The sequence below is a fragment of the Rhinolophus sinicus genome, chromosome 18 (assembly GCF_057876585.1).
Source record: "Rhinolophus sinicus isolate RSI-liver-muscle chromosome 18, RSI-T2T, whole genome shotgun sequence".
Lineage (NCBI taxonomy): Eukaryota > Metazoa > Chordata > Mammalia > Chiroptera > Rhinolophidae > Rhinolophus > Rhinolophus sinicus.
In genome coordinates, this window is record NC_142518.1 from 16,343,636 (window position 1) to 16,365,435 (window position 21,800).

The window sequence follows — 21,800 nt, forward strand, 5'->3', positions numbered from 1 at the left end:
TCTAATCAGTGTGGGGCAGACTATTACTTACAGGTTGTGTTCCTTGTTCAGGCTATCAAAGCGTCATCTCTCAGTTCCAGAGCCACTCTTCTCAACTCAATACTATTGTGGGGTGCAGACTCTGTAGATTGCCAGCTGATACTGCCCTAAGAAGAAATGGTTTTCACACACACATACACACACACACACACACACACACACACATACACTCAGAGAGACACACAATACACACATACAAGCACACTCAGACATACCACATGCGTACTACACATACCCTCCATACATATATACTCAGAGACACATACCACATACACATCACACACATGCATGTGCATGTACTCAGAGACACACACTACACACACACACCGCACAAGCACCAGATACGCTTAAACTGTACTCTCCATAATATCCACACACAAAAAAGACAACTTTTTTTTTAACTTGGAATTTTAATTGTGTACATAAATAGCAACATAAGAACAAGGAGTTCTAAGGCTTGTACATTATCTCTAGGTGAAAGGATTTCTGATTAGTCCCCTTGTAATATGGCATCACCCAAGATAACAAAGAGGCCTAGTGTAGTTTTTCCTGAAGAAGAAAGCCAGTTTTATTACATTCAATACTGACTTCTCTGCCATTTTGCTGTAGAAATACTGGCTTACTGCATGGAGTTTCCAATGTTTACCTATAACTGAAAGAAAAAGAAAAATATAAGGAAAATGTGCCAGAAAAAATAAAAACAATTCTAAAATTTTACACTTTGAAAATTCTTTAGTTTTAAAGAGAGAAATTGTATCAAATATTTACATTACCATTATATGACCTATGAGGCTCATAAGGAGCCAGAGAAAAGTGCAATTGTTCCCACTTTACAGATGGGCCAACTAAAAACCAGGGAGGTATTGTGTTTCATCAATACTACATTCAGATTCTCAACTGGCTGTGCATCTGAGCATAATTAAACTGATGGATGGATGAATAAATAAAAAATGCCTAAATGGCACAGCACATATCATATATCAGCCCTTCTGAAAACCAAACTACTACATTTCTATCCATCTGCTGGAGGAGAACGTGATTATATCATTGTCAGTCTGACATACACCTTTCCTCACATCACCCCATCATTCTTTTCTGGAATGAGGCATACAGCAATTTAAAGACAATTTAAAGCAATTTAAAGACAAACAAGCTCTTTTCCACGTAACTTTTTTCCTAATATGTAATGAATCTACTTAGTAATTAGAGGTTTATAAATATTTTAAGTGACTACTCATTTGATCTTTTAAGAAAAAAACAAAAATTCTTAAATTAAACACGTCAACCACTAGCTTACCTTTTCTGTCTCAGTTTACTAATCTGTTTTGGACTTCTCTAAGAATTCAATAGATTTACTGCATTGTTAAAAATTACAAACTGGAAACAACCTACATTAATTAGGATTCAATAGATAATGGTAGTCCATACTAGTAAATTATTACGCAGCTAAAGGGGGGATGAAAGAGATCTGTAAGTACCAAAAGGGAAAGATGTGCACAATACATTAAGTTAAAAAAACCCAGCAAGTTCATTCATTCATTCAACATAGCTAAACATAGCACTGTCTATGAAGTACTCTTACGAAAAAATTGAACCTAAATCTGATTAAGCCTTCAGATCCAACTATCAGTTTATGGAAAATGTAGGGAAGAGAGAAACCAACAAATAAACAGAATGACATTAAATGGATGTACTCAGCCATGACCACAACATGGGAAATTCTAAAGGACAAATAAGCCCAGGTTTTCAACAAATAAGTGACAAGGGAAAAATGAGGGAGAAGGAACTATTACAGTTTAAAAGGGACTGAAGAGACCTATCAGTCAAACGCAATGGGCAGATCTTATTTACATCTCTGGCATTTATGTTTGAGGCTGGAAATCAGGCCAGGTGACCCCTTTCAATTCTAAGATTATATGACTCTCTGGGTCTCCAAAAACACGGAGACAACTTGAGAAAGAAAAACTTCAAACCCAGGGCTTTCATGAATTTTAAATAACAGCCATCATTTACAATAAATGTAACATTGACATAAAAAAATTACAAAATTCATATTCATTGTGGAAAATTTCAAAATACAGAAAGTTATATAAAAGAAAAATATATAAAAATCATCCATAGTCCTACCATAACAAGATATATACAGAAGTCCCTCTTATTCACAGGGGATATGTCCCAAGACCCCCAACGGATACATTAAACCGTGGATACTGTGTTTCCCTGAAAATAAGACCTAGCCAGACCATCAGCTCTAACGCATCTTTTGGAGCAAAAATTAATATAAGACCCGGTATTATATTATATTATATAACATTACATTATATATTATAAGTAAGTCTTATAGTAAAATAAGACCGGGTCCTATATTGATTTTTGCTCCAAAAGACGCGTTAGAGCTGATGGTCCGGCTAGGTCTTATTTTCAGGGAAACACGGTAGTACTGAACCCTATATACACTATGCCTGTTCCTAGACATAAACTTCCTATGAAACAGTTTAATTTATAAATTAGGCACAGTAAGAAATTAACAACAACTAATAATAAAATAGGACAATTATAACAATATACTGTAATAAAAGTTATGTGAATGTGGTCTTTCAAGATATCTTATTGTGCTATAGGTACAATATAGAGATGCTGGGCAAAGGGATGACTCACATCCTGGGCGGTACACAGTAGGTCGGTGCAAGATTCCATGGAACTACTCATAACAGCATGCAATTTAAAACTTGTAAATTGTTTATTTCTGGAAATTTCCGTTTAACATTTTTGGACCACAGTTGACCATAAGCAACTGAAACCATGGAAAGTGAAGCTGTGGATAAGGGGGTGCTACTTGAATATTTTGTTGTATTTCTTGGTCTTTATCCTCTAAAAATTCATCATACTACCCTTTTCCCCTCTATTTAATAATTGTGTACATGTTCCCAAGCAATTAAATGTTATTGATACATAATAACATTCCTCTTCATGGATGTACCATGATTACTATATTTTTAATACATACAAAAAATAATCTTAATATAACTAGTGTTTTGTACTTAGCAGGTATTCGATGAATAAATATTAAACGAATGAAAATAAATAGTGAATTGAGTAAAAGATCAGAAGAAATCAAACTGATTTTCTGACTTCATCTGTTATCATCCTGAATTTCTCCAGTCTCTGGTTATTCAATCTTTAAAGAAAGAATAATTACACCTATGAATTCCCTGTCACTCATGATAATATCTCTATATAATCTTGAGCTTCTCTACAACAGTCATGCATTCAACAAATGTTTACTGAATGACTATTAGATGAATAAAAATGTGCTTACTACAGTGAAGTGTTGTTTGAAAAAAATAAACCTAAGAAATAATGGCATTTTTCAATTGTTCAAAATAGTTTTGTAGACAAATCGCAACTGTCAAGTTCTAGCTTGTCTGAAAAACCCAGGTACATCTCAAGAACAAACACGATTATATATGTCATGGCACTTAAGCCCAGAAATTAAAGATGAAATGAAATATCGTCCTGACTCTTATGTTTCCATATAAAGCTGAAACTTCTATAATTAATTATTTTTAGAATTAATTTAGAATTAATTAAATAAAATTAATTAAAGACAACTCATTTCGGCTGGTGCTAACAATGCTGAAAATAATCAGAGTTTTCCTGTTTTTTACCTGATTAAAACAGGCAGAGCGTGGAGTAGTCTACTTATTTCCAGGTGAATTCTTCACATTTCCTGACTTGTAAAACAGAAAGTAAGAATATTAGTAGTTAGTATAAATGGTGCTGGGAAAACTAGACAGATACATGTGAAAAAATGAAACTGGACCACCTTCTTATTCTATGTACAAGAATAAACTTAAAATGGATTAAAGACTTAAATGTAAGACCTAAAACCATAAAACTCCTAGAAGAAAATATAGGAAGTAAACTTGCAGACATTACCCTTAATAATATCCTTACTGATATATCTCCTCAGGCAAGGGAAACAGAAGGAAAAGTAAACAAATGGGACTACATCAAACTAAAAAGTTTTTGCACAGCAAAGCAAATCATCAACAAAATGAAAAGACAACCTACTGAATGGGAGAAGATATTTGCCAATGAGACATCTGATAAGGGGTTAATATCCAAAATCTATAAAAAACTCATACAACTAAAACCCAAAAAAACAAATAATCCAATTTTTAAAATGGGCAGAGGACTTGGGTAGGCAGCTCTCCAAAGAGGATATACAGATGCCAACAGACATGAAAAGATGCATCACTAATCATCAGAGAAATGCAAATTAAAACCAGAATGAAATACCACCTCACACTTGTCAGAATGGCTAGCATCAATAAATCAACAAATAACAAGTGTTGGTGAGGATGTGGAGAAAAGGGAACCCTTGTACACTATTGGTGGGATTGCAAATTGGTGCAGCCACTATGGAAAACAGTATGGAGGTGCCTCAAAAAATTAAAAATAGAACTACCTTACGACTGAACAATTCTACACCTGGGTATTTATCCAAAGAAATCAAAACACTAATTCGAAAAAATATCTACACTCCTATGTTCACTGCAGCATTATTTACAATAGCCAAGATATGGAAACCAAAATGCCCATCAATAGATGACTGGATAAAGAAGAGGTGGTACATATATAAAATGGAATATTACTCTGCCATAAGAAAGAATGAAATCTTACCATTTGTGACAACATATGAGTAGATGGACCTAGAGGGTATTATGCTAAGTGAAATAAGTCAGACTGAGAAAGACAAATACCATATGATCTCACTTACATGTGGAATCTAAAGAACAAAATAAATGAACATACGAAACAGAAACAGATTCACAGACACACAGAACAAACGAATGGTCACCGTGTTTCCCCGAAAATAAGACCTAGCCAGACAATAAGCTCTAATGCGTCTTTTGGAGCAAAAATTAATATAAGACCGGGTATTATATTATATTATACTATATAAGGCCCGGTCTTATAGTAAAATAAGACCGGGCCTTATATTAATTTTTGCTCCAAAAGATGCATTAGAGCTGATTGTCCGGCTAGGTCTTATTTTCGGGGAAACAGGGAACTAGATGGGAGGGGAGTTAGGGGGGCTGGGTGAGGAAGGTGAAGGGATTAGGAAGTACAAATTGGTAGTTACAAAAGAGTCATGGGGATATAAAGAACAGTACGGGGAATATTGTCAATAATGTTGCAATAACTATGTATAATGTCAGATGGGTACTAGACTTACCGAGGGGAATCACTTCATAAATTATATAAATGTCTAACCACTACGCTGTACACCTGAAACTAATATAAAATAATACTGAATGTCAGCTATGAACAAATAGTCACGGGGATATAAAGTACAGCATACGGAATATAGTCAATAATATTGTAATAACTATGTATGATGTCAGACGGATAATAGACTTATTGGGGTTATCACTTTGTGAAATATATAAAGGTCTTATCATTATGTTGTTTTGTACACCTGAAACGGATTTTTAAAAAAGAATATTAGTACAGTTTAAGAAGAAATAGTGAAACTTCTAAAGAAATAGTGGAACATCTCAAAGTGCCAGTCCTCCGTATTTGGCGGAATACAAACATTAAGTTTCAGACTCTGGGTGGTGAATGTGATATACAGACGGTGTATTACAGAAATGTACACTTGAAACCCATGTAATTTTACTAACCATTGTCACCACAATAAATTTTAATTAAAAAACATTAAGTTTTATTATAATGCACAGTGACCCATTTTCTCAGTAAACTTCAGGAATTACTAAGGCTCCTGGAGGGCCCTGCTGTAGAGAGTGACTGAGGTACAGAGCAGAGCAGGAAATAAAGCTCCATTAATTCTCACTATACAGATTCAGCCAAACAGCTGATTCTATGAAAAAAAAATCAAATCAATAGTGAGGTTTCTTTACTAATAATGCCATGGTCATTGTTAAAGGTTTGACACCTATTGGGATACTTTCTGTAGGTACTCTGCTCTGTGCATCATCCACCATAGGGGCCAAATCACAAAACATGTTTACTCTGAAAGAGGTTATAATCAGACCACACCCATTCTGCCTGGCCACCATGTGGGAACATATAATTAGGTCATGTCATCCATGAGAAACGATGTAGGAAAGTTTCTAGTGGGAAAAGTTCATGTGCCAAATGTTTAAGGCCTTACTTTCTTTTCTATATGTTTTTAAGACTTTCATTCTAAAAACACAGCAGTAAGACCTGATGTATGTCAAGAATCTGTGCTCTCGTGAGACGGCAATCTGAAAAACAGTAGGCTGCAGTTAAGCAGGCAATGGGGCTGTGATTCTTGGTCTAAACTCAGTGCAGGTTCTCCTGGTGGCCATCTGTGAGTTATCTATGGGTGAAGGAGGGGCAAAAGTGAGAAAGCAGGAAATGTGACTAACCCTGTAATTTCAGAGCATGGTTTCTAGGCAACTTCAGGCAACTTACTGGAGTGGTTGAGAACTGGTCTCTAAGCATGGGGATCATACATCCTGGCTTGTGCAAATTATACTGGTTATACCCATTGTCCCAGCATAATTAATAGTGCCCCCTTTTGCTCTCTGGAGTATCCTGGTTTGGATGATATGTTCTATGGTCACCTATCCACTTGACCATGGAACATGACCAAGGCCATATGTATTGCTTGATGGATCATCATACAATACCCAGGTCTCCTTATTGCTCTGAACAGAGGTACAGTACCTGTGTGCCTTACTCTAGTCCTCCAGAGCCCCCCCCCCCCCACACACACACACGGGGGGGGGGGGGGGGGGAGAGGGAGAGGGAGAGGGAGAGGGAGAGGGAGAGGGAGAGGGAGAGGGAGAGGGAGAGGGAGAGGGAGAGGGAGAGGGAGAGACCAACCGACTCAGAGGCCTTTTTGCTGTTGCTCTTCCAACTTGCCAAGCTCTTTCCTGGAATGAGACCTTTGCAAAATGCATCCCTTGACCTAGAATGAACAACCCCAATTTTTGCCTGGCTAAATGCTATTCATCCTTCAGATCAAGGCTTTTCCCTGTCTACTGCCTTTTGATTTAGATAAGAACCGTTTCTTCATATGCAAAGAAAGCACCCATGAGCTTCCTGATTTGTGTAAATCTTTTACTCACGTCTGAATCCTTCACTAATACATGTTTCATGAGGGCACAGTATCCCTAGAACCTCCTAACACACAGCATTCAAACGTTTATTGAATAAACAAATGGAATGGGGTATAAGAAGCTAGAGACCTGATGAGGATAAAAAAAGTTTAGATATGTAATTAACAAGAGGAGTTAAAAAGAGGCTTATGGAGGTAAGTGAGATAACCATATCTGACAACTGGGTCTGTCATAAAAACTATGTGGTTCTCTAGTTAAATACACTTTAGGTCTGAATTACTTTAACATAATGTTTGCCAAGTAGTTCTAGTTATAGTCTTATATAGTTTATTATCTATACTTGCCAGCATTTCAATCTCAAAAATATAAGATGCTAAATTCATAAGCTTTTTAATGTTTTGGACATGAATAAAGTAAGCACATAAAAACATTCTTCTGGGTGAGGAAAACAACTCTGTTGCTAGGAAAATTTTCTTGTTTGGTTACATATCACTTATAGCATAACAAAACATGACAGTCAAATATCTCACTAAAGAAATATTGAGCCACCCTGTTACAAATCAGATCTCTGTTGGCAGAAACCTCCATGACCTCAGAAAAAACAACATTCTGACTTCAAAAGACAGTTTGTGGTTTAGCACAAGCCAGAAATTATTATTTTTTTTTTTTGCATTTTCAGAAAATAATTTTATTTAAACTATTTTATAACTCAATCAGTCTCCTTATAATCTAATTTTCACATGTATTGGGTTTCATTGTTTTTTTAGTCATTAACACCTTTTATCTAACCCAACATACCTAAAATACTATTATTTCAACATATAATCAATATAAAAATGAGATAGCTTACATTCTTTTTCTTGTTTTAATTAAATTTATTGGTGTGACAATGGTTAGTAAAATTACATAGGTTTCAAGTGTACAATTGTGTATTACATCATCTATATATCACACTGTGTTCACCACCCAGAGTCAGTTCTCCTTCCATCACCATATATTTATGTCTTCTAAATTTGGTGTGAATTTATCCTTATAGCATACCTCAATTTAGACTAGCTACATTTCAAGGACTCAGTAGCTAGTGGCTGCCATCTTGGACTACACAGGGCTAGAGGAATGAGCTCAACAGCACTGTGATCCTCAGTTTTATGTGCCAATTTGGCTAGGCTACAGTAGAAAATTTATTTTCTTACCACGTCCATGAACATGAATGATCATTTCTATTAGCAAAATTGAAACATTTATTTCTAATTAATACACACTGCCATGTTGAAGGGGTATTTCCAGCCAAACCTTTGAGGTATATAGCAGCCCACTGAAATGTCTGAATCCCTCACCAATAGAATTATTTTGATCAGTTACTTCTCCAAAGTGTAGTTCCCTCATTTGTAGAACGGGGATAATAGAACCTGCCTCACAAATTCTTCGTGAGCAAAGAGTTTAGCACCCAGGGTCAACCTCACAGCAAGTGCTCAATAAACATTACCTATGCTATGTGGTAGGTCACTTAACTTTTGGTATAAAGAAATAAAAGGTAAGGATAAATGACCTGTTAAAGACCCCAGTGAAATTCCAGTTCACTAAATGTGTCAGGCAGAATAATGGCCCCCCAAAGAGGTCTGCAACCTAATCATGGAACCTGTGACTGTGTTACTTTACAAGGCAGAGGAGAATTAAAGAGGCATTGGAATTAAGGTTGCTAGTTAGCTGACTTTACAACAAGGAGATTATTTTGGATTATCTGAGTGAGCCCAGTCGAATTGCACAGGTTCCTATAGTCTAAGGAGGAGGCAAAAGACCGGGTCAGACAAATGGGAAGAAAAAAGGACTCAACCTGCAGCAGCTGAATTTGAAGATGGAGGAAGAAGACTATGAGCCAAGGAATGCTGCGGCCTCTAGAAGCTGGGAATAGCCCTCAGCCGTCAGCCAGCAAAACAGATCTTGGTCCTATAAGCGCAAGGAACTGAATTCTGTCAAAAACCTGAATGAGCAGGATTCTCCCCTGGAGCCCCAGAAAGGACTGCAGCCCTACTGACACCTTGATTTAGCACCAGGCTTCTGACCTACAGAGCCTGAGCTAATAAATTTGTATTACTTTCAGCCAGTACATTTATGGTTATTTGTTACGGCAGCAATAAAAAACTAAAACACTGGTAGGAAGGCTCTTGATTAATGGGGATAAACCCTATGGCTCCCTTTTCCATCAGGGGATGTGATCTTCTCAGACAGAAGTGAAAATGTACAGTGTCACGTGATATCTATCATGGCGATTGTGCCAAAGCTTGTCCATTTTATGTGTTTCTCACATGGATAAACTCATTTAATCCTCAAAACAGCCCTCATAAGCTACTACCCCCAATTCCCAGAGCTCTGGAGCAATTTCCCAAGGTTTCCAGGCTTGTAAGGAGGGGCGGTGAGGGCGGAGCCCAGTGTGCTCACTCCAGAGTCCTTGCTGCATGCTGCATGGTCCACCTTTTCTGATATCAAAAGTGCACACCTTTCAAAAAAGGAGATGATCTTTTTCCCCCCTGGATTTCTAACTTTTCATTTTGCTAAGTAATGATGTTAAAAAAAGAAAAAGGAAAATTCATTGCCTGGTACCTTTTTTTCTTAGAATTTTAAACAGCAAAAACTAGAAAGCAAAACCAGCACAAATTCAGAACAAATTTAGATTTATAGAAAACCCACCACTTTGTCCTTATTTTTATTTTATTGTGGTAAGAACACTTAATGTGAGATCTACCCTCCTGACCAAGTTTTAAGTCACTACAGACACAGTGTTGCACAACAGATCTCTAGGACATATTCATCTTGTATAACTGACACTTCATACCCAGTGAACACCTCCCCACGTCTCCCTGCCCCAGCCCCTGGCAGCCACCGTTCTGCTCTCAGCTGCTATGACTGACTATTTTAGACTCCTCATGTAAGTGGAATCATGCAGTATTTCTCTTTCTGTGACTGGCTTATTTCAAAGATGATCAGTTTTAAATCATTTAAATCACATAACTTACTTACAGCTAAAGTGGAGTGTGTTTAGGAAGCTAAGGAATGTCAAATGGAGGAAGAGAAAGCAGGGCATATTTACTCAGGGTGGTGACTGCTGCTTCCCTTTCATTTTCCTGCTGAGCCAGCAAGAGCCTGAATACAATTATTAAAAGCTCAGCTTCAGAAGCTTTGCTCAGTGTTCATGTTAGCAACGTGTTTGTGTATTTCTTTGCCATTTAAAGAATTATTAACATTTTTCTTTTTTTAGTTGTGTTGGCCTCTAACAGTCATTCTACATACAATATTTTACATTATTTAATCTTGTTACATTATTTTAACACCTAGTGAAAACTAAACATGACATTTACTGAGACATGCGGCTGTGTTTGGCTAAGTACAGGACAAGAGCCATCTAAGACCCTGAGGCCTGACACCCACAACTGGCCTCCATCTCTGATACTCAGACCTGGGGCTGGGACTATTTTGAAAGGGTATCAAATTAGCAATGGACAATCAATAAATAGTCCTATGCTTTTATTAAGTAACGAGAGTCAGAAAGTGAAAACTGGAATGGAAAAAATTAATAAATCGACTACTTTAAGAACTTCTGATTATCAAAGACACCAAAACTGAAAAGACAAGCCTCAAATTGGGAGAAGACATATGCAAACATTTGACCCAGAGTATTAGTACCTAGGAAAAAATAAATCGTTAAGAGAGGAACAAATGACCCATACAAAAAATGGCAAAGGACATGAACAGGCACTTCAAGAAGAAACCAATAAACCTGTGAAAAGACGCTCAACCTCATTACTAATCAAGTAAATATACATTAAAACAACAATGAAAAATTCTGAGACCATTTGACATACCAGATAGTGAGGAAACTACCACAGATCCAACTTCCACCTGCCAAACTGGGACAATTTGAAGTTTAATAAGGATAAGAATTACAAAGCATTCAAACCCAAATATGTTTAAATCTACAAATTCATAATGATATTTTAAAAAAACCGAATTGATGACCTCCTGAGGATGGGCGAGAACGAATTCATTACTGTAAAAACTGGATAAACAAGAGGAAAAAAAGTATTCACCCTGTCTTTCCTATAACTGGGTAACTAAAGAGTAGATGAGGGCAAGTGGTTCCTTATTAAAGTAGTCCCACTAATATGTGAAAATGAAATGACAGAAGTAAAAAACACCATTTTCCAACCCCTAGTGAACCAAGGGGTTTAGGCATTGGGCGTCAACTGCCACTAACATGAAGAGCAAAGTGAAAACCACACTTACGTGCCTACACAGACCTACAGCCTTGCCAACAGGATCAGACATGAACCTGATTTGGCAGCCTCTGGATGCAGCCGCCAATATTCAGGAAAGGCAGAGAAGAGAGGAACTTGTTCAACTGAGTGCGCCGTAAGTGTGCAATCAGCAAAACCCAAACTGTTGGAAACGTTATAGATCCCACATGCCAGGTTCTTTTAACAGATACATTGTAAGGAAAATAAAAGGATGGAAGGAGAGCCTGTAGATTAAAAGTGACTTAAACAGCAAAAAGAAAAAAAAAAGATTTAAAAGGCATATGAAGTCAGGAATAATAACAGGCAAGACTAAAGTGCCAGGGATAACTACTTGGGTAATAAAGCCATAAAGAAAGACAAGGAAGTTACTACTATAGAAGTCGGGATAGTAGGTCTTTTTGGATGGAGGAAGCGGACTGGATTGGGGTGGGCTACGTGCAGGGGCTTGGGGGGTGGCTGGTCATGTTCTATTTTTTGTCCTAGATGATGGGTACAAGGGTGTTTGCCTTATAATAATTCCCTCAGCTATAAAAATAAAAGTTGTTGAAGGAGAGCACATTATTGGGGCAACTGGGGAAATTTGAATATGGACTGTATATTAGGTAATGTTTATGTAAACAATGAAATGTTAACTTTCCTGAGTATGATAATGGCATTGTGATTATATTAGTGAATATTCACGTTCTTTAGCAATACATGCTGAATCAGATACGGGTGGAAAGCACAATGATATCTACTAGATATCAAATGATTCAGAAAAATAAAATACACGAGAGTGTGAGTGCCCACCCATGTGCAAAATGACAGACAAAGCAAACGTAGCAAAGTGTATATTGGTGAATCTAAGTGAAGGATGTTTTTGTTGTACTATTCCTGCAACTGTTCTGTGGTTTTGAAATTTTGTTCAAAATAAAAATTAGGGAATAAAGTAAACACACATACACACCCCACAGGGAAAATTATTTTAAAACCTGCAAACTGACAAAAATGGAAACAACCACTTTGGAAACCTACGCTGCACCATCTAGTAAAACTGATGTGCAGACCCTATGAACCAGGAATCTGGCCTAGAAAAACTCTTAATAAACCCTGACACACGTACAAAAATGCTCATAGCTCTGTGTGCAACAACAAAATACTGAAAACCACCCAAATGGCCATCAGCAGGGTATATTCCCACAAAGAAATATTCTACAGCAGTGAAAATGAATAAACTACAGCCATACATAGCCCATAAACATAACGTTAAGGGAACAAAACAAGTTACAAAATAATACACATAATAAGACTCCATCTAGATAAACTCTATATATTTATATATTTTTATATTAAATATTTATATTAAATATTTACATTATAAAGGCAAAAACCCAGCAAACTCAACTACAGTGTTTTAGAATATACTTGTATATGTATGTAGTTAAACTAAAAGAAAAGTTTAAAGATAAACAAAGGAATGAAAAACACAAACTTCTGGATCGTGGTTCCCTCTGGGGAAATGGAAGGGCCCGTGGAGAACTTGGAAAGCATTAGTAATTTCTCATTTTAAAAGGCGGATGGGTGCTTAGTATATGTGTGGTCATTATATTGTTGGATTTTAAACTGTATATATAAAGTTAAGCCTTGAACAACACAGGTTTGAATCACGTGGGTCCACTTATACGTGATTTTTTTTTCAATAAATACCTGTACTGTTTTTTGATCCACGGTTGGGAGTCCACACATACGTATATGTAGGGCCGATTGTATGCATTGATCTACGCCATTTTATATAGGGGACTTGAGCATCTGCAGATTTTGGCATCTGCAGGGGGGGCGCCTGGAACCAATCCTCCATGGATACCAAAGGACAACTAAGTTTTGGGGGAGTCAAGTTATACATGGATTTTTGAGTATGTGGGGTCAATGCCCCTAATCCCTGTGTTGTTCAAGGGTCAACTGCATGTTATTCTATGTTCTTTTATCTCAAACAAAAACAAACCCTAGACCACCCTATAATGACAGTATTTCTGGACACACCGATCTTTGCTTCACAGTTCTGACAGAGTTCACCTTATTTATTTATTTGTTTATTTATTTATTTATTTAAGGAGGGCGCAGCTCACAGTGACCCACGTGGGGATTGAATCGGCAACCTCGGTGCTCCCAGCACCACGCTCTAACCACTGAATGACCGGCCACCCCAAAGAGTTCACTTTAGCTGACACAGAAAAAATTCTCTTAAGTGACCAATGACAATGACTGAACTGAAAGACCACCTCATCCACACTTTATTGGTAGAAGATTCAGTGCAAACATTTAGAATGAATTCCTAAAAGGGAAAAGGGATGTGGCAGAGCAGAAAAATGCCATAGACATATTCAGGGTCTTTGAGAGTAATACAGCTCCATGGGAAATAATATAATTGAGCACTGAGCTATCATTCACACCACTTAAAATTTCAGGGCCTTGTTTTAAACATACTGTCCACAAATTTCTTTGACTATTTATAACCAAAAGCATGTACATCTGTTATATCATTATAGTAGAATTATGAATTAGATTGTACCTAACTGAGATGTAATTGAAGCCTGACTTGAAAACCAATCTCCAAACAAGCTAAGAAACAAACAAAAATCTCTTTCATGAAGTGTCCCCCAATTCTCTTCAAAGAGACAGCTCCTGGGCCCTGAAAGCTTTCTGTTCCAGGGTAGCTTAAATCTTTGTTCTCATTAATAAAACAAAAACAAAACACTGAAACTCACAAACTCCAACAAGAGGAGGGCAGGGGAATCAAAAAACAATGGCATTCCACTATCAAATAATTCCTGAACTCTAAGTATATCAAATCTTGAATTAATAGAGCTTTCTGCTATTTTTCATTTAAAACTTGTGCTAAATGTTTAAGTAGTCACCATCGATTTTATTACCTTCTGTTGAGAACAGACAGCTGTCAGGAAAATTATGCTTTGAAAGTAAACAAATGGGAGAACACTAAGTTCTCCAATGACTCTGAAAACGACTAGGGCATAGAAGACTGGAGAAGGAAATACAGAGCAGCCAGGAGCTAAGCAGACAGCTTTAATGGCTCACTCCCCAAACACTCGCATATAAACTGGAGTACTTTTAATATCTAACGTTTTCAAATTACCATAAAATGCTGGCCTGTTTAACCTGCATTCCAATCACAGTCTCGCTGCTCCTGCACTGGGCTGAATCAGAGCAGAGAGGGCTATTTCCAAGCAAGAGGCTCCGGCGGGGACCCCACAACACACTGAGCACTCAGACCTGAGGCTGAGTTTCACTTTCCACATTTCTTTCTAGGGCTGTGTACAGCTTCCCTGACATTCCAGTATTTTCTTTCCCATATAAAACTCAGTGCAGACTTAGGGAATTTTTTAAACAGGAAAGGAAGCTTCCAAAGAAAATGCCAGAGAAATGAAAATAAATAAAATGAGTGTTTATTCTTTAAAAGGGATTGCCAAAGGGCACTTGATATTAATACCAAACTTCCCACTTAAGAGCTAGTTTAAACAGGCTTGATAGAGACTAACTCATTTAGAAACCATCAATACAGAAATTAGTCAAGATGTCACTGGAAGATTATGTACGTATACAATGAGGAGGGCTTATATTTATTCTGTACTGTTACTTTCAAATTCCAGTTTCAAATGCTGGATTTTAATCTTGAGATGGTTTATGCTTTTTAAAAGAGTAGTATTTTGACTTGAGATGACAGGAGTCAAAATGAACTTCCTTCAATTTACAATGAAGAAAGTATGTTAATATAATATTATATTAACATAGTAAGAACTTGAATTCTTCCTCAGCGAACTGTGCCTGCCTCTGAGACATGATGCCTTTTTCTGTACTCACTCTTCCTTATTAGGGGAAAGAGACAAAATTCCAGCAAACATGGGCAACATCCAATCAGCTATGTGGCTGTGAGAAGAGATGCAAGATGACACCTCCTTAGTTATACAACCTCCTCCCTCTGCCGCTTGTCCACCAGTCAGCACAGAGAATGTGGCCTGTAGCTGGTGGTGGTTGGTCCCCAACACGCCGTGGCTCATGCCCTTAACTGGACCAAGAAGGCTGGGGATGAACAGATATGGTGCTGCTCAAGGAAAGCACAGAGCTCATGGCAAGTGAAATAGCAAGAGGAGTCTTGGTTATCTGTCTTTTACCTGGGAGTATAGTATGTTACCTTGAGTCCAGTTTTGACAAAACTTTCAGATAATACACTACACCTTGAGCAAATTATACATACAATACAATGGAAATTATGGTCTAAGACTGCAGTGGAATGTGTGTGGTGTTTTGTTTTTTTTTGTTTTTAAAATTAGTTTCAGGTGTACAAAACAACATAATGATTAGACGCTGACACCCCTCACAAAGTGATAACCCCCCGCCCATGCAGTGGAATGTGTTTTATGGTTACCACTTATTCAGCCCTTCTGATAACAAGCAAATGTATAGGAGTTCTACTGCTCCTCCAGGAAGGGCCACCACACAGTCTTAAGCAAGAGACGTAACAAATAAACAGAAAAAGCAAGATTGAGCAACAGGGTATCCAAGAATTTTACAAAACCTCAGAGAAACCACATATTTAAACCAAAAGGAAGATAATTAAAAAGCTTTCTCACCTTTTGAAAGTTCTCCTTCCACAAATCTTCTATGACTATGTATCCTCGTAAACCCCAGTCATATAATTTCTCCCCGCTGACCTTGAAACAAAATATAAAAGAGCTATTGCTAATCCACACATGACTGGTAAAGAAAAGAATTTTCTATTTTCCTTTTTCCTTTTCCCAATAGAACTGCATCTAAGCACATGACTTGGGACATACACAGTCGTGGGACATACACATTAAAACTGTGCAACGTGAGCAAATAAATAGTAAGAATGACAGAATAAGAAGAAAAATAGTTTGGTTGTGTATGGTTATCATTTAAAACAATTTGCCATCGATCAGGTGTATATTTCAAACTTTCACAATTTCAAGGGGGAAAAATGCAGGCTATCACTGCTGATATGGGAAATTCCGGAAAATCAGACACAGAAAGAAGGCTTCGTCTACCTATCACATGTAGTATGTAACAGCCAACCAAGTCACATTTGCCAAGCTGAAAACCAACCATTCATTTTAGGGGCTTAGGTACGAAACTGGTAAACCCAATGAAGATGCTCTCAGTTTTCCCAGGTCCCCCAAAACATAAAGTCTTTGAGTTCCTACAGGGATTTTGCCTCCTGACCCAAAATCCTTCCCCAGTCTCAGAGAATATTTGGGGGTCAGGGGGTTCACTGCCTTAAAAGGCGCTTGTCCACCTTTGGCCAGCTGGCGTTAATGGCTGGAAACTTTAAGTATTGAGCTTTCTTTTTAAAAAAATGCTTCCAGTAACTTGCATTCTCTGGTCCTACTTAAAAAAAGAATGTTGATTACTCTTCCACATGACAGTACCTCAAATTTCTGAAAGCAATTATTATTCTCTTCCTAATTTTTGTAATAATGTATCCATATAGAGCATTTTAGTTTACAAAGCACATTCACAGAATTATCTTTATTCTGTATAACAACCCGGTGCAGTCAGCAGGCAAAGATTATAAGGAAATATTCAGGAGCAAAGTGACTTGTCTAAAGTCATGCTGCTAGTAAGTCCAGTGGTCGTTGCAATGTGCTGGTTTCTTACAAGTTATGTTCTTCCAGTTGCTCTAACTGTTCTTAAAATACAGAGCAATGTTATTCTCAGACCCATCGGTAAACATATAGGGCATTTACCATGCATAAGACACTGTTTTCAGGGTTATAAATTTCTGAGAGGAAAATAACATTTGCTATCATTTTAAGGGTTTTCTTACAGCACTTTTATCGAAATACTACTGAACGGAAAACAGAACGTAAGTTATTACGAGGCTTATCCAATGTCAGGGTAATAATTAAAAAAAATTGAAACTGTGAAATAGGAACTACACGACACTAAAACAATATCAGAAAAATTTTTTCAATCACTGATGCTTATTTTGTTTCATCGAAGCAATATACACATAAAATTCACCATTTTAACCATTTTTAGGTATACAATTCCACAGCATTAAGTATATTCACAATGTTATGCAACCATCACCACTATCCATTTCTGGAACATATTCATCATCCCAAACAGATCACTAATGTTTTATATCAAGTGAAAATAAAGTTAATTGTTTTGTTCTGACTTATTCTACAAAATAGAAGACAAAACTCCTTCCCACTGACTTTAAAAATAAATTAGAACACAACTCAGATTTGCATCCTACTATCTTAGTTGTTAACACAAAAGATTTTATGCAACACACCCTGTCGCATACAAGATTTTTTAAAACAGTCTTTTACCCCTAACGGCAGCCACCTAAGCTTTTCAACTGGCAGCCAGGCCCACCCTCCCTTCTCCATTTTCTGTTTAAACTGCAATGGACTGGCACGATGTTAGATTATTTTTATGCTCTTGAGCAGGTAGACATGATTCTGGGGGGCTGAAGCAGGCAGAGGGACGTTAACTGCCTGCCTCCAGGACTGCTATAAACAATGCGGAGCCCATGCTAAAAAGATATGACTGGCATTTGCCACCCAAGCCATTTCCCACTGCAGCAGCATCCAGAAATCTAGACTCCATCCTGTCACAAGGGCTCCAGGGAGCTCAGTGTCACATCAGTGCCCTCACAGCTCAGAGCCCTCAGAGCCCAGTTGTAGTGACAGCACTGCTGCTCCTCCTAGGACCGAGTCTGTGTGATATGGCGGTTCTGGCAGCTGGGTCCGTCTCCATTAAGCTGTGCAGGAGCTCAAAACCTACAGCCTGCCTTGCTCTTGCCAATTTTCCGAGATTCTACGTATAGAGTCCCACTAAGCTAGACACCACTGCCCGGAAGGAGTCTACTTTGTATCAGTGGTTCTCAAACATCGTGGGCATTACCATCCCCTGCAGGGCTTCTTAATACAGATTGCTCACCCTAACCCTCAGAGGGTCTGAGTCAGTAGGTCTGGTGTGGGCCTGAGAAGTTGCATTTCGTTTTTAAAATTATTTTTTGTTACGTATTTTGATTCAAAAGAATTTGTTTCCCTATCACAAAAATTAGATAATCACACCACCACCACCAGCAAAGTTCATAACATTCCGCTGATGGGGGAGCATTCACTGGGTATTCTGAATGTCCCAAAGGTCATAAAGGAGGGGAGAAAGTAAAAGAAAAAATACTCAAATCCAAAACCCACAATGACTGGGGAGAAATGACATGACAGTTGCTGTCTTCTCTCCTCGTCAGCTACAGATGTATTTCAGCAGGAGCAAATACCATTTAACTTGAGTAAAACCTTCATACCAATGCAAGCACCTTAAATGTACCCCAACTGTTAGCACCAATCAGCATATTGGACTCCTGTTTTCAAAAACTGTGCGATATCTCAAAAACCAGTTAAGATGGATGCGTAAGTCACCACATTTGGTTGTCTATAAATAACCCGGCACACTTAATCAGCAGATATTAAACAAAATGGCAAGGAAATCGGTACCTGGAGTGCTGGTTTGAAAGTCTGTATGGAGGGGAACCATCAGACTTAGCCAGCTGTCCTAAGCCAGACAGAGACCTCCATGTTTATGTAGGATCACTGCAATTCGTAGACAAAAGGCATTTTGCCTTTGTCCACACGGTTGCTTCCTTCACGTTCTGTGAGCATTTGCATTTCTAACAAGTTCCCAGGTTATCCTGATGCTGCTGGTCCAGGGACCATACTTTGAGACCCGCTGGTCCAGCTATTAATGGACTGAATTGTGTCCTGCCCCCAAAGGCATATGTCGAAGCCCTAACAATATGACTATATTTGGAAGTAGGGCCTTTTAAGGTTAAATAAGGTCATAAGGGTGGGGCTCTAATCCGATATGACTGGTATCACTGTAAGATGAGGATGAGACACCAGGGATGTGCACGTACAGTGAAAAGCCCTGTGAGGACACAGCGAGAGGCGGCCGTCTGCAAGCCAGGGAGAGACGCCTCACCAGAAACCAACCTTACTGACACCTGGAGGTCGGACTTCTAGCCTCCAGAACTGTGAGAAAATAAATTTCTGTTGTTCCAGCCCCACAGTCTGTGGTGTTTTGTTACGACAGCTCAAGCTGACTAAGACTTCAGCTTTAGCCATGTTGCCTGCCACTGCGTTCTACTTGCTAGGAGGCCATCGAGCTGAGGCCTGATGGGTAAGAAAGGAGCAGCCAACTGAATACCCGGAGAAGGGTGCTCCCAGCAGAGGGGGCTGCACTCCCTAAAGTCCCCAGCAAGGAAAGCGAGGCTGGCCCCAGGACCAGGACAAGGCACAGAGGACCGAGCACAGGCATGTGCCTGCAATTCTGAGGAGGGAGGTTGTGACTGGATACGCCCACACCGAGAATGACCTGTAACTATCAGCTTCGGAATCTGAGACTCTTTTTTTTATTTTATTTTATTTTATTAGTTTCAGGTGCCTTTCTCTTTTTTTTTTTTTTTTTTTTTTTTTTTTTTAATTAAATTTATTGGGGTGACAGGTGCCTTTCTCTTGATGTCCATGTCAATATGCAAAAAAAGCTACCTTAAGTTTTCTTTTATTAATATTCAAATTAGTGTGCATTCTCTGAATACTGACATGATTGGAAAGAGGGCCAGAACTGAGGTACATAGTGGAGTAAAACACTTAAATTTGCTGTATTCATTTACATGTGCAAACAAGTCTGGTGTTATAAAAGCTACAAATAAATTAAAATGAAACAGTACACACATACACACATAAGCAAGAATGAAGGACATCCTAGCTTACTGGGTCTAACTTACCTGCACAAATACGATGGCTTGCTGTGGATAATAAAGAGAGGCAGCTACTCCCATGAAACCAGGTGGATAAACCAGCTTCTTTATTTTTGAACCTATTAAATAAAAGGTTGTGGAAACCATCAGATGATTCCATCTTTACCATCACAATTTGCCTGTATATCTAACACTGAATAACACTTCTTGGATCCTAGATTGACAGAGAATGTGCCACATTTTCACAGCTTCAGTGAGATACAATTCACACAACCCACCTATTTAAAGTGTACAATTCAATGGTTTTTAGTGTATTCACAGAGGTATGCAACCATCACCACAATCAACTTTAGAATATTTTCTTCACCTCCAAAAGAAACCCTACATGCATTAGCAGTTGCCTGCCAATTCCCCATCCCCCATCACCCCCAGCCCTAGGAAACCACTAATCTACTTTCTATCTCTAAATATCTGCCGACTCTGGATATTTCATATAAATGGAATTACATAATATGTGGTCCTTGTGACTGGCTTCTTTCATCAGCATGTTTTCAAGAGACCCACTATGTCTAAGGAAGCAGAAGAAAAGATTGTCTTGGAAAGAAAACCACATATTATTTTGTTTTCTAAGGTTTATGTTCTTTCATAGTAAACTGGCTTCCTATTTAAATACTGAACACAAGTATTCCTCTCCTAGCCTTCCTAATACTCCATGACAATAACAGCAAAAGAATAAAATACAGATAATAGAACCCACAACAAAGAAACAATGTGTGGAGGGGCCACTGACAGATAAGAAGTACCAACCAATTTTCAGAACACGGAGAATGGACGGAAGCAAGAGGGCGGGCACACAGCCTTGGAGTCCTTGGAGTGGAGGAGAAGCAGAAAGGGCTTGGCAGCCCAGAGAGGGCGGGTATTGTGGAGGGTGGAGAGGGCAACCAGAGATCAAGACAGGGGGACAGATGCAAGTCCTGTGCACGGACCAGTTGACCTTCTCCTTTCCCATGTCATCCCAAAGCAAAACCGCCTGTGGCCAGCCATCTCTCCAGGCAAAAACGTAAGAAGTGGACAGGGTATCTCTAAAGAAATGGGGTTTTCTGTTGAGAACCTAGATAGCTGGTGTGTGTACATATAAGTGCCTGAGAATAGAGCCTCCCTCACATGGGTACTGGGTCCAGGGATCCCCCCCGCCGGTAATTTCAGTTCCCATTCAGCGCACCCTGAGGTAGAACCGGCCTGCCAGCAAGCTCCATCGAGGCACAAAAAGTTCTTATTGGCATTTCAATCACTTAAACATGACTGCACAACCAAGAATCACTAGTCATTTGAGGAAAGCCTGCAATCCAAAGAGAAGATCAAGATAAGCAAAAGTGAAAAAAATGACCCCGAAGGAAACAGAAGAACTTAAAAGCAAAAAGTAAACCCGTAATTAAGTACCATCGAGTAAATTCAAGAAGCTACTACAGTAAAAGAAGAGTTCAATGAAAAAGGATCATTTAGAGAACAAGAAAGAGCTCTTGGAAATGACCAAGTTAAAAAAAAAGGAATAAAGTGAAATAATCA

At 38.3% G+C, this 21,800-nt stretch overlaps 1 protein-coding gene and 1 non-coding gene across 2 annotated transcripts in view; both read right to left on the minus strand.

Annotated features, from left to right (window-relative positions):
* Positions 1 to 429: 429 nt before the first annotated feature.
* Positions 430 to 21,800, minus strand: part of APOO (apolipoprotein O) — a 53,926-nt gene continuing 32,555 nt past the window's right edge. Inside the window, exons 6-9 of the mRNA XM_019713813.3 lie at positions 20,262 to 20,353; positions 16,072 to 16,152; positions 3,708 to 3,773; positions 430 to 691 (exon numbers count right to left, since the gene is read on the minus strand). Coding sequence (XP_019569372.1) covers positions 3,738 to 3,773; positions 16,072 to 16,152; positions 20,262 to 20,353 — 209 coding nt within the window. The 3' untranslated portion in view covers positions 430 to 691; positions 3,708 to 3,737. The remainder of the gene's footprint in view (positions 692 to 3,707; positions 3,774 to 16,071; positions 16,153 to 20,261; positions 20,354 to 21,800) is intronic.
* Positions 18,993 to 19,132, minus strand: LOC141569791 (small Cajal body-specific RNA 3). The gene has a single exon (XR_012493586.1).